The sequence below is a fragment of the Lolium perenne genome, chromosome 4 (assembly GCF_019359855.2).
Source record: "Lolium perenne isolate Kyuss_39 chromosome 4, Kyuss_2.0, whole genome shotgun sequence".
Classification (NCBI taxonomy): domain Eukaryota; kingdom Viridiplantae; phylum Streptophyta; class Magnoliopsida; order Poales; family Poaceae; genus Lolium; species Lolium perenne.
In genome coordinates this window covers 130,340,006-130,352,565 of record NC_067247.2, presented here as the reverse complement: position 1 = coordinate 130,352,565, position 12,560 = coordinate 130,340,006, and the positions used below count along the sequence as shown (strand labels likewise).

Below are 12,560 nucleotides of genomic sequence, written 5' to 3'. Positions count from 1 at the left end.
TTTATCGTGAGCACCGAGCAGAACGCACGGCAAAGAGAAGGCGCATGGCAACATCGGAAGAGAGTGCACGGCAAAGAAGCGGTGCACGACAAAGTCTGAAGATAGCGCACGGCAAAGAAATCTTCACGGCAATGGCCCAACACACCGCACGGAAAAGATTAGATGCACGGCAAAGGCATTGGGCATTGCCGTGCCTCACCCTTTGCTGTGCGCGTAGCTGGGATGCACGGCAACGCAGCCTTTGCCGTGCGTTCTTGCCTTTGCCATGCGCAATATGATATTTTCCTTTGTTTTTTTCTACTTTATTTCATCTAATACTTATATTTATTTTTTTAATTAGTTTTACTTTTTGTTGACTATTTATTAGTGTTACTTAAGACAATGTGTGTATATACCCATACTATTTGCAATACAAAAGTACTCTCCATCTTCATCCCCCACATATATCAGGGTTTCGGAGCAATCCGCGATGCGGAGAATCTGGTAAGTGTTATAGTCCGAATGTGAGAAATGTCACACCGGGGAGCTATTTTTGCACCATTACACCTTCCACTACACTTTCACACATATCATAAGTCCACGTGCAATTTTGGTGGGATTCCGGTGCTCCGGCAGTTATTCTCCTGTCACTTTCACCACACTTTCACACATATCATAGGTCCACGTGTCGTCAGCCTGTGCTCCTGGCACATAGGAGGGTGTGCCTGGAGGAGGCTTTGCCGTGCACGCAAGGGACAGGGCGCACGGGCACGGCAAAGCATAGTTGCACGGCACTGCGCTGGTGCATAGCAAAGCCCCAAAGCACGGCAACGACGGCGACGCACAACAGCGTCTGAGCGCACGGCAAAGAAAATCGAGCGCACAGCAAAGATTTCCATCACAGCAACGCGCTGGGCTCACGGCAGCGATCGAGGCGCACGGCAAAGACTTTGACGTGCAACGTTGGCGAGCCGCACTGCAAAGAAGTCGTTGCCGTCGATGGCACTGCCGTGCGATCTTTGCCGTGCGGAGTCGCATGGCAAAGGCTTTGTCGTGCATATAGGGCTCTTTGCCGTGCAAATCATTGCACGGCAAAGTGCTGTTTTCCCGTAGTGACTACCATAAACATCGATATGTGCTCTTTGCATGGGGCACGTGGAAGTAGCGGCGGTCTTGGCAGTTTGGCCACACTTATCAAGGTGTCATAGTGAAGTAGTCGTACATCACCGACAGGGAAGAGTTTTTGCTTAGAAGCAGTCTCGTTCAGAAGCTTCTTACAAACCTGGCTTATCTCGCTCGTCATTCGGTGTTAGTTCCCAAGAAACTGATTACTGAAGTAGTTTGGAGTAGCGGAAGACTCAAAACTAGGTGGTTGATGTATGTTAACCTCCTCTTCAAGAACACCATCAAGGAACGTGTTTTTGACATCTAACTGTCGTAAGCTCCAACCTCGAGAGATAGAAATAGAAAGCACAAGCCTGATAGTAGCAATTTTAACAACAGGACTGAAGGTATCTTTATATTCTATACCATACCATTGCTTGAACCCTTTAGTAACAAGTCGTGTGATAAGTTGCAAACGTATCTATAATTTTTGATGCTTCATGCTTGTTTTACACCAATTTCTATACGTTTTGTTTACACTTCGTGGTATTTTTATACATTTTATCGAACTAACCTATTAACAAGATGCCACAGTACCCGTTCATGTTTTATGTTGTTTTTGTATTTCAGAAAAATTGTACAGGAAATATTTTCGAAATTGGACGAAACAAAAGCCAAAGTTCCTATTTTGATGTCACGACGACGGAGTCCAAAGGGGGACGAAGAAGATCCAGGAAGTGGCCACACCACCCCTAGGCGCGGCCCACCCCTGGCCGCGTCTAGGTATGGTGTGGGACCCTCGGGCGCCCACCGACCTCGCCTTTTCGCCTATAAATTCACATCCTCGGGAAAAACCTAAACACCCGAGCCTCCATCCACGAAAAGTTCCGTAGCCGCCGCCATCGTCGACCATATTTCGGGAGGGTACATCTGTTATCACCAGATTTTGGACAAATCCAGAGGTGGGCCGTAAGAGAGATGGGCTTAGAGGACTACACGTGGAAGATCTCTGAAGCGGCCTTGCACGGAGAATTTGGGCTAGTTTGCCCGTGTATCTTTAATTGTAGTAGGTTATATCTTAGATCAAGATTTAGAGTTTGTATCGCACACGGTGGGATATTCCCACGTTAGAAAGTCCATTTGGACTATAAATATGTATCTAGGGTTTATGGAATAAACAACAACACAACGTTCACCCCAAAAACAAACCAATCTCGGCGCATCGCCAACTCCTTCGTCTCGAGGGTTTCAATCGGGTAAGCGACATCTTTGCCTAGATCGCATCTTGCGATCTAGGCAGCACAAGCTCCACGTTGTTCATGCGTTGCCCGTACTGAAGCGTCTTTGATGGCGGGCAACGTAGTTATCATAGATGTGTTAGGGTTAGCATAGTTCTTCGTATAACATGCTTACGTAGTGCAACCCTTGCATGTCTAGCCGCCCTCACGCCTATCTCAGGCGTGGGGGCGGCACCCTGCTTGTTCATCATCTAGTAGATCTGATCTGTTACGATTGCTCCTTGTTATGCAAGGATTAGTTTAATATCTGCAATAGTTAGGCCTTACAAAGGGGGGGAGGATCCAGTGGCACGTAGGGTGGCATTCGCAAGTCCTAAACAGGATGTTCCGCGGATCAACTTCTTTGTTGGTTCTTTGGCCTTGTTTAGGATCGGCTTATGAGCACCGTGCGTGGCCGCGAGGCCCAACCTGGAGTAGGATGATCCGATTATGCGGTGAAAACCCTAAATCGTCGTAGATCTAATTAGCTTCATCTTGATCAAGCAGGATCCCCAAGTATTCGTGCACCCCGTACGGATCATGGGTGGATCGGCTCTTTGAGCCGATTCACAGGATAACCTGAGAGCCGATCGAGGCTCGTATTTAATGTTTACGTGTATGCCATGCGGGGAACTAAGCGAGGCATCCCCATCACCTTCTGACCAGGTATAGGTCAGGTGGCACGCCCTGCACTTCGCATCGCCGCGTGTGACCGGAGAAGAGCATTGCGGGCCGTCGCTCGGAGGGTCTCAGCCAGCCGCAGCTCTAGGCTCTTCCCGGCTCTACCGTGTTGATAGGCCGCTGCCCGCCGGTGGGTTTTGGCGATCAACACATTCTGGCACGCCCGGTGGGACAATCGTCTACATCAACCACATCGCCATCTACATCTGAGATGGCGACGGACGGCACGCCAGTCACCTACGAGGAGCTGCCTGCTGGGCTCAAGAAGAAACATGACGAGATCAAGGCCACCCTCGAAGCCGACCTCATCGGCTCTTTTCAGAGAACCCGTACCCATGGCATCAGATGGAAGGGGTTCTCACCACAAGGTGCACTCGATGGGATAGATCTCTCTGCCCCGTCGGAGGAACGCACCGAGGGCCTACGGCAGGAGATCAACTACTTGGTGGCTCACTCGCTACACCGCCACTCGAAAACTTGGTCAACGTGTTGGAGCGTCTCGCTCTGCGCGTGATCCGAGGAGATCATGAGCCACCGGTACTCGCCGTCGGGACCAGCTCTCGGGACGCACCAAGGAGAGTTGCCACTCCGGTCCCGTCCACCGCTGCCATATGCGTTGGCGGCACCACTGAAAGTGCCGGCTACACCGGCATTCGTCGTCTACAAGATCGGTGGTGACCCTAGTGACTACCGAGTTCTTGGCTGACGCGCCGAAGGAGAACCCTCAAGGATACGCGTGCACGGATGTGCCAGATTGTGGCAACTGGGCACTCTCAAACCAGGCCACAACGTCGGGGACTCCGGCGCGAGACGGGGAGGGACGTCGGCGACGAGCTTGAGAAGCGAGACGTGGCTAACTAAGTACGCCACCCCGACGAAACTCCAGAGCCCGGCTCCTGCGGTTGGCTCGAGCTGGAAAAGCAAACATGGCTGGCTAAGTACGCCACCCCGGCGAATCTTCGAGTGCATCTCCTGCGGCCCGGCACGGCGGATCGAGATCGATACCATGCGAGAGACCGATTCGGCATTATGCCGAAAAGGAGGGCAATCGGCTATTCCAAGCCGTACCCCGACGAGTACGAGATGATCCCGCTGCCACCTAAATATCGGCTCCACGACTTCTCCAAATTCGGTGGATCGAGATGGCTCCAGCTCCATCGAGCACATCGGCCGATATTTGGCGCAACTAGGACCGGCTTCGGTGTCGGTTCTGCTACGTGTGAGGCTCTTTTCACGGTCCCTCACAGGATCGGCTTTTGGATGGTATACCTCTTTGCCGACAAACTCCATCCGATCTTGGAAGCAATTGGAAGAACAGTTCCATATGCAATATCATTCGAAGCTTCCGAGTCTAGCATTGCCGATCTAGCACAACTACGTCGAAGCGCGGAGAAACGGTGACAGAGTACATCCGAGCGCTTCGGGAATCTTAGGAACCGATGTTATTCGGTTCGTATAAGCGAAAAGGAAGCGATCGAGTTGGCGATGGCTGGCCTTGCAACACAGCTCAAGGACATGGCCTCCCAAGCAGATTATCCCTCGGGCGCACATGGTTCGAAACTATCAGCATATGAACGGCGCCACCCGGACACTGTACCAAGACAAGTTCAAGCGTGCGATGGTCATGGTCGATACGAGAGGAAGGTGAAGTGCTGCGGGAGACCAAGAAGTAGCGATGGCTGAATGGACTCGGGGAGGAACCCTGTGTCCTGCAAATGGGTAAAGCCACCGGGGCCGCCCGGGGGATTTGATTTTGACGTGACCAAGACTGAACAAATCTTCGACCTCCTGCTCAAGGAGAAACGATTGACGATTCACTGAAGGTCTCAAGTTCCCTACGGCGCAAGAGCTAAACGGAAAGCCATACGCAAGTTCCACAACTCGCTTTCCCATGCCACCAACGACCGGGGTGTGGCGTCGGCACATCCAAGCGGCGATAGAGAAGGGGCGTTTAATTTTCAACCGATACGCCATGAAGGTAGACACCCAGCCCTTCCCCGCCGTTAACATGGTAGAAGTCATCTACCACGAGAGTTGCCGACCAGGTCCCACGTTCGGCATCAACATGGTAGGACCTAGGAACCACTCGGCAAAGATGGAGATGAGGGCAGCTGCTCTCATAGCAAGGATACGAGAGGAGGCCGCTCCACGCGATCGGCTCCATCATGATGGCAAGCGCTACGTTACGAGAGGAGAAGTGAAGAACATAAGATATCAACGACCTCTCTCGATCACCTCCTCAACAAATATGTGAGACAAGGTATGACCAACGCCGACGGTCCAACTATGATGATGAAGCGGATCGTGCGGCTAGAGAAGCCGAGAAGACATCGTCGGCGGGATCGCTATGAGGAGGAGCACGAGCGCCGTGCCACGGACACATCAAGGGAGCAAGATGACAACGCCGGACACTTTGGGACTGCCCTTTCTTCGGACAACTTCTTGGGATTCGGGAATGAGCCGATTGCCCACAATCGGCAATTGCCCGAGAATGCAACAAGAAGAAGAAGGAGGCAGCCAACGTGTCTGTGTTTGAGCGCTTAGGGCCTCTCCCACCACCAAGCAAACGTGCTTTGAGTCACTTCGTTGGGCAAATTTTGAGGATTCCGAAGACGAAGGACTTGAAGAAGAAGAAGACAGGTGCCACCGTCCGAGGTGGTGCCACGACGGACTCAGCCGTTCACAAAAACGCAGGGTTCAGCGGTTGCGCGGCCTGGAGGAAGCCGAAAGGTTATACCTGCATACGCTAAGGAAGGCACGGCCTGATCTGGCCGCAAAGGTTCAGCGAGCCCTGGATGAAGAGGGTCGTCCACGAAGAATGGAGTGGCGTCCCAAGCAAAAGAAAGCCGATGATGAAACATCGGCTGGCACAAACATGGTGCTTGTCTTGCCGACGGAGCTTAGTGTTCCACGATTATACGATGCACTTAAGGTGGACGACAGCGGGCGCGTCAAGTCGAGAGGTTGGGTTGGTTTTATCCAGCCTAACCGAGTAGCAAGATTAAACCAATGAGCAAACCGTGCGAGGCTGATCCTTGTGATCGGCCCCAAAAGTTTATGGAGGGACATTACAAAACCTTCATCGAGCGAGCAAGGTGGAGGCCGATTCCGGCAATCGGCCAAAATTATCTTACGCACATATTCTCGTTTGTGGTCGACAACGATCTCTTGGGCGGTGGCCACGTCGGCGGATGAAAGTCAGCATAAGTCTTTGCGAAGCCGACGTGCAAGTACGGTGCACGACTAACCAAGAAAGCCGATATCTGCGATCATTCGGCGATTCGGCTCGGGGGCATATAGTCGGATGAACATATGCGAGATAAACATGTGCGAGACATGCGTGCGGTGGAACATTGGGGGCCGGTTAAGGAAAAATCGGCCAAATAAAAAAAATTCAGAAGCAAAGCCGATGCGCAGCCATCGACTTTAGTACGATTACAGGACCAAGACCTACGGCTATGTGCTCAAGGGTTTACATCAACGTAGATGTTCGGTAGAAAGAAAGCTGATCAACGACTTATGCATCCTCGCCGGTATTCTTGCCTTGATGAAAGCTCGGGGGCAGCTCGCCCTGGAAGTTCTTCGAGAGCCGATTTTGATGGAATCGGTACATTTTCTGCGTTACGATTCGGAGGCTGATGGTGACACATGTGGTTGGCTCACGATTGTCCTCGCCTTGATGAAGACTCGGGGGGCAACGGACTACATGAAGATTTGGTTCTTTAGAAACCAATTGGAGTTGCATCGGTTGATCCTGCGTCGTGATCCTCTCTGGAAGCGATTACGGTCGCGAAAGAAGATTGCTGAAGCTATGGAGAGGAATCGGGAAGGGAGGCCGTCGGCTTTTACAGATTTTGGATTGTCTGTCGCTGCAAAGGGATTGGATTCTCAAAATAGCCGATGAGTGGTCATCGGCTAAGGGATTGCGAAGAAAATATGGTCGGATACCAAATCGCAGCCTGAAATTGAGAAGTTCTCGGCCTACGAGCTAATCGACATGAGAATCCAGCTTCATGGGCGTCCAAAAGAAGAAAAATCGATACATTGCTATCGGTCTTGATATGACGGGCGGAAGGAATGAAATTGGGGCAATTGAAGGATGAATCAAAAGAACAATTTCATTAATTCAGAGGAGCGGCTTTACAAGAAAGAGCCGATGGCTCTCAAAAGAGGGATCTAGTGCCTAGCGCACTGCTACTACTAGTCCTATTCTACTAGTCGTCATTTGTCCTCGTCGTCACCGCCGTCGATGTCGTCGGCGCTGCTCCCGGGGAGCTCCTCGTCGCTGCTACCCCAGCCCATGGCCGGAGCCTCTTCCTCCTCGTCATCATCATCGTCCTCGCTGTCCGCCCGGGAGCGGAAGCGCTTGGTTGGCGGGTACCCGGCGGAAGAGGAAGATTCATCTTCCTCCTCCTCTTCTTCTTCTTCGTCGTCATCTTCATCCTCGCTGTCCGCCCACATGCGGGAGCGCTTCTTCAGCGGGAGCTTGGCGGAGGGAAGGTCTTGGCCTTTGCTACTTCTCCTTTTTTCTTCTCATCATCGGAGGGAGGGGGTCCACTTCGGAAGAAGGTTTGTCCTCGTTCTTCTTCGGCGAGAATGGGGGAAGAGGTTTGAGAAGGAGGAGGAAGAGGAAGACATTGCTTTGAGGGAGAAGAGGGTTTTTTGGGTGCCGATGGGCTGGAACAGAGGAAGGGGATGAAGAAAGCTAATCGATCGGCACGGTTAAATAATGAGGAGCCTGGTGGAAATTTCTTGTCATTACGGTTTCCAAGGAGATGACGCCTTGAGCTATCGAATTTTGCGGAGAAGCTGAGAAGACGGGGCATAATGATAACGGATATCGCAACAGCTCTGCTCTGCCACGACATGACCCGACGGAGGAACGCTTAATGATTTTGGAAAAATTATTTCCAAAACCGAGGGGGCATGTGTTATCACCAGATTTTGGACAAATCCAGAGGTGGGCCGTAAGAGAGATGGGCTTAGAGGACTACACGTGGAAGATCTCTCGAAGCGGCCTTGCACGGAGAATTTGGGCTAGTTTGCCCGTGTATCTTTAATTGTAGTAGGTTATATCTTAGATCAAGATTTAGAGTTTGTATCGCACACGGTGGGATATTCCCACGTTAGAAAGTCCGCTGGACTATAAATATGTATCTAGGGTTTATGGAATAAACAACAACACAACGTTCACCCCAAAAACAATGCAATCTCGGCGCCTCGCCATCTCCTGCGTCTGGAGGGTTTCCAATCGGGTAGCGACATGCTGCCTAGATCGCATCTTGCGATCTAGGCAGCACAACCTCCACGTTGTTCATGCGTTGCCCGTCTTGAAGCGTCTTTGATGGCGGGCAACGTAGTTATCATAGATGTGTTAGGGTTAGCATAGTTCTTCGTATAACATGCTTACGTAGTGCAACCCTTGCATGTCTAGCCGCCCTCACGCCTATCTCAGGCGTGGGGGCGGCACCCTGCTTGTTCATCATCTAGTAGATCTGATCTGTTACGATTGCTCCTTGTTATGCAAGGATTAGTTTAATATCTGCAATAGTTAGGCCTTACAAAGGGGGGGAGGATCCAGTGGCACGTAGGGTGGCGTTCGCAAGTCCTAAACAGGATGTTCCGCGGATCAACTTCTTTGTTGGTTCTTTGGCCTTGTTTAGGATCGGCTTATGAGCACCGTGCGTGGCCGCGAGGCCCAACCTGGAGTAGGATGATCCGATTATGCGGTGAAAACCCTAAATCGTCGTAGATCTAATTAGCTTCATCTTGATCAAGCAGGATCCCCAAGTATTCGTGCACCCCGTACGGATCATGGGTGGATCGGCTCTTTGAGCCGATTCACAGGATAACCTGAGAGCCGATCGAGGCTCGTATTTAATGTTTACGTGTATGCCATGCAGGAACTAAGCGAGGCATCCCCATCACCTTCCTGACCAGGTATAGGTCAGGTGGCACGCCCTTGCACTTCGCATCGCCGCGTGTGACCAGAAGAGCATTGCGGGCCGTCGCTCGGAGGGGTCTCAGCCAGCCGCAGCTCTAGGCTCTTCCCGGCTCTACCGTGTTGATAGGCCGCTGCCCGCCGGTGGGTTTTGGCGATCAACAACATCATCACCGGAGGCCTCTTCATCACCATGCCCGCCTCCGAAGTGATGCGTGAGTAGTTCATCTCTGGACTGCGGGTCCATAGCAGTAGCTAGATGGTTGTCTTCTCCTCCATATGCTTCGTGTTTAGATCTTGTGAGATGTCTATTATGATCAAGATCATCTTTATGTAATACTACATGTTGTGTCTGCTGAGATCCGATGAATATTGAATACTATGGTTGAGTTGATTATGGACCTGTTTATATGTTATTTGTGATCTTGCATGCTCTCCGTTGCTAGTAGATGCTCCGGCCAAGTATGTGCTTGTGACTCCAACAGGGAATATTTATGCTCGATAGTGGGTTCATGCCTCTAGTAATCTAGGAGAGTGACAGTAACTCCTAAGGTTGTAGATGTGTTGTTGCTAGTAGGGAGAAAACAACACTGCTTTATCCAAGGATAATTTTATTGTTTACTTTACCTTTTTACTAGAAAAAGGGCGTCCTTTAGGGGAGGGCGCTCGGCTTCGCACTGCGTGCTGACAAGTGGCGTGACCTGGTGCGTTTGAAGCCCCCGCAGATCATCCCCAGCGTGACACGTGGCGGGCGCGGAGTAGGTCGTTCCATGACTTTTCCCTTTTTCCGTAGATTCGAATACGAAAACTGAAATATCTTGCAAACCGATTGTCCAAATAAAGTTTCATTTTCATGGTTGTGCTAGTCGCGTCGAGATCTACAAAACTAGATCCCATCCTGCTGTCTGCGCACGGCAAAGATTAGTAGCTCACGGCAAAGAAAAGCCTCACGGTGACACCTATTTTTCCCGTAGTGCGTGCCATATATTTTATTTTGTACTGCATGTTATATTGTTGTGTGTAACACTTTCATCTTTAATCGCATATGTTAAGATTAAAATCATCGATTTATATGTCTTTAGTATACGTGGATTAATCTGGTGTCTCGAAAACATACCTTAAGGTATTAACAAAGTTTACATCATCTTATTAGAGCATACCAACATGACACGTGCATATATATATGAAACTCACACAGAGTGTTTAAACACTACACAAACTAAAGTTGCATACAACAGCTCTGAAGTGACCAAACCTAACACTTCAGCTACCATATAATCATGTACATTCTCGTACAATTAGGTGAGGCCCTTACTTATTTATTTATTTATTACACAATACATATTAATACCAGGTGATCGCATGGGCAGCACGCCTTATGGGTAAACCTCGATGATACCCCGAGCACCCAGCATCTTGACAATCTTATAGTCACTAAACCCTGCTTTCGTAAATATTGAGCTCCAGTCGTTTTCATCCCGCTGCCGTCCTCTCGTGCATACTAACATGAGCACATCCATTAGCAGTTGGGTTTCCAACATTTCCCCTGAAGAAGGGTGGTCGACCACTATATCTATGATGATCAATTTGCCTCCCGCTTCTCGGGAAGGAATTGCCTTCTTGCAGTGAGATAGGATGTTAACGCAATCCTCGTCGCTCCAGAAGTGCAGAACAAGCTAGCATGTACAAATTCGACATGGTTAAGTAGTGCAATACCAATGAGATTAATTGTTAGCACGATATAACTATACACAAGCGCCATGGTAGTTTTCATATGAAAAATAAATAATTTTGTCAAAGTATGTGTAGAAAACCATTTCCAACCTCTCAAATCTCCTCTTGGTATAGAATCCGCGCAATTTCTATTTTATTTTTCCAAATGGGACTTTAATTTTAGAAAAATCACGTCATACCTTGAGCATCACAGCTTGAGCGGACGGGATGGAATGGAACAGGTCACCGGCCACATAGTTAACTGCCTCACTCGGCGGGGCTTTCTCGATGACCTTTGGAAGGTCCAACACATGGCACTTGATATGTGGGAAGGCTTCGACGATGGCCCTGGCCGTTGTTCCATCACCACCGCAACAGTCAGTGAGGGAGTCCAGTCCCTTGAATAGGTCATGGCATTCCCGCAATATGGTGCCGATCCCCATGTGGTCATGGGCAGCTACGGCTTGATGGAACAGCTTGTCCGACTCTGGGTCGAGGAGCGTCATGCTCTCCTCGAGGATCGTCGCACCATGCACTTCCTCGAATGGTGATGGCAACGGCAGTGCCAGGTCCTTTTTGAACCAGTCGGCCAGCCCCAGGGCCGCCTCCAGGTAATGGCGCGACGTCGCGGCAAGCACAATGGCCTCCTGATGGGCCTCACCGTCGATGAGTACGCCTTCCACCAGGAGGTACGACAGCGGGAGGAGGCAGTAGATCCCATCCTCGGGGGACGACAAGACATCCGATGTGACCAGCAGCCGCATGATGCGGCCGAGGTACGGCGTCTTCGATTCCGGCAGGGACAATGCCGTGACGAGGTCGGAGAGCGACGCCGTGCCGCCGAGGCGGTGGATCGCGGTAGGGATGCCAAGCTGGACGGCGCACCGGAGTGCCATGGGCGTGAAGTAGCACAGGCTGTGGCGCCACAGATCTGCCTGCGCCTTGATCAGCTGCGCGTCGGTAGGGACTGCCATCGTCGGTGCGTGACCTGCCATTGCTCTGTCTGTCTTTGAGTGCGGTGTAGTAGTGTGTATTGGCTGGTGAGGCAGGAGCACCGATACATATAGCATGCATCTGCAATCTTTTGTACGCTACCTAGTTGACATATATTTAATTATTCACTCGTGGAACACGAGATGTGCCGTGCTTATGCTCTGTTGATCGGGACAAATATCTTATCCTAAGATGTACAGCTCCAATCATCCAAGGATTCTATTAGTGCAACTTTATATACTTACTTAGTCTCTGGATCATAGATACCGCATATATAAACGAAAACCTACGGGAGTGGTGTTTTGGCACATGGGATCATATGATCTCTTTATCATCAAAAAAATTGAAACAAAAAATTCGCACGAACATCTTCACATGCTACACGTCCACAAAGTTGTTTGGTCAAAATTCAACTTGCCTTGTGGCGTGTGTAAAAAGACAAAATTCAGTGCTTAAAATAAAGCTTGTCACAACATAAATTTTCTCTTTTTTATATAGACCACAAAACATATCGATTTTTTCTCGAAACTTGGCTTACGAACATATATTGTGGAGATCTAGAGGTAGAATTTTTTGTCAAAATTTTTCGACACTTCAAAATATATTTCTTGGTAGAGGGAGCATACGCACCCGGAAGCCAAATTGAATTTCCGTATACTACGTTCATTCTATAGCTTAAGCTTTATATTCTTTTTGAAGAGTCAAGCCGAGTAAAGTATATATATAAATCGCTTGATTTTTTTAGATAAAGGAAATTTATTAATATTGAGAGATACCAATTACACCCAACCTCTGAAACAACACAATACCCACCAAAAAAAGAAAAAAAAACTAAGAAAATAAAAAAATCCGCTACGGTATTCGTGCCCTAG

General features: G+C 49.7%; 1 protein-coding gene across 1 annotated transcript; it reads right to left on the bottom strand.

Moving 5' to 3' along the window:
* Positions 1 to 10,108: 10,108 nt before the first annotated feature.
* On the bottom strand, positions 10,109 to 11,744 carry LOC127293903 (flavonoid O-methyltransferase-like protein Os11g0303600). Its single transcript, XM_051323612.2, has 2 exons — positions 10,896 to 11,744; positions 10,109 to 10,658 (listed from the first exon to the last, which is right to left on the bottom strand). Exons 1-2 carry the CDS (start codon positions 11,688 to 11,690, stop codon positions 10,359 to 10,361), a joined length of 1,095 nt encoding a protein of 364 aa, XP_051179572.1. The 5' UTR covers positions 11,691 to 11,744; the 3' UTR covers positions 10,109 to 10,358.
* Between the last annotated feature and the right edge of the window lie 816 nt (positions 11,745 to 12,560).

Coding starts and splice junctions, on each gene's coding strand:
- LOC127293903 (XM_051323612.2), bottom strand. CDS start 11,690: ATGGCAGGTCACGCACCGACGATGGCAGTCCCTACCGACGCGCAGCTG. Junction 10,659..10,895: donor CTCAAGCTGTGATGCTCAAG/GTATGACGTGAT, acceptor TGTACATGCTAG/CTTGTTCTGCACTTCTGGAG.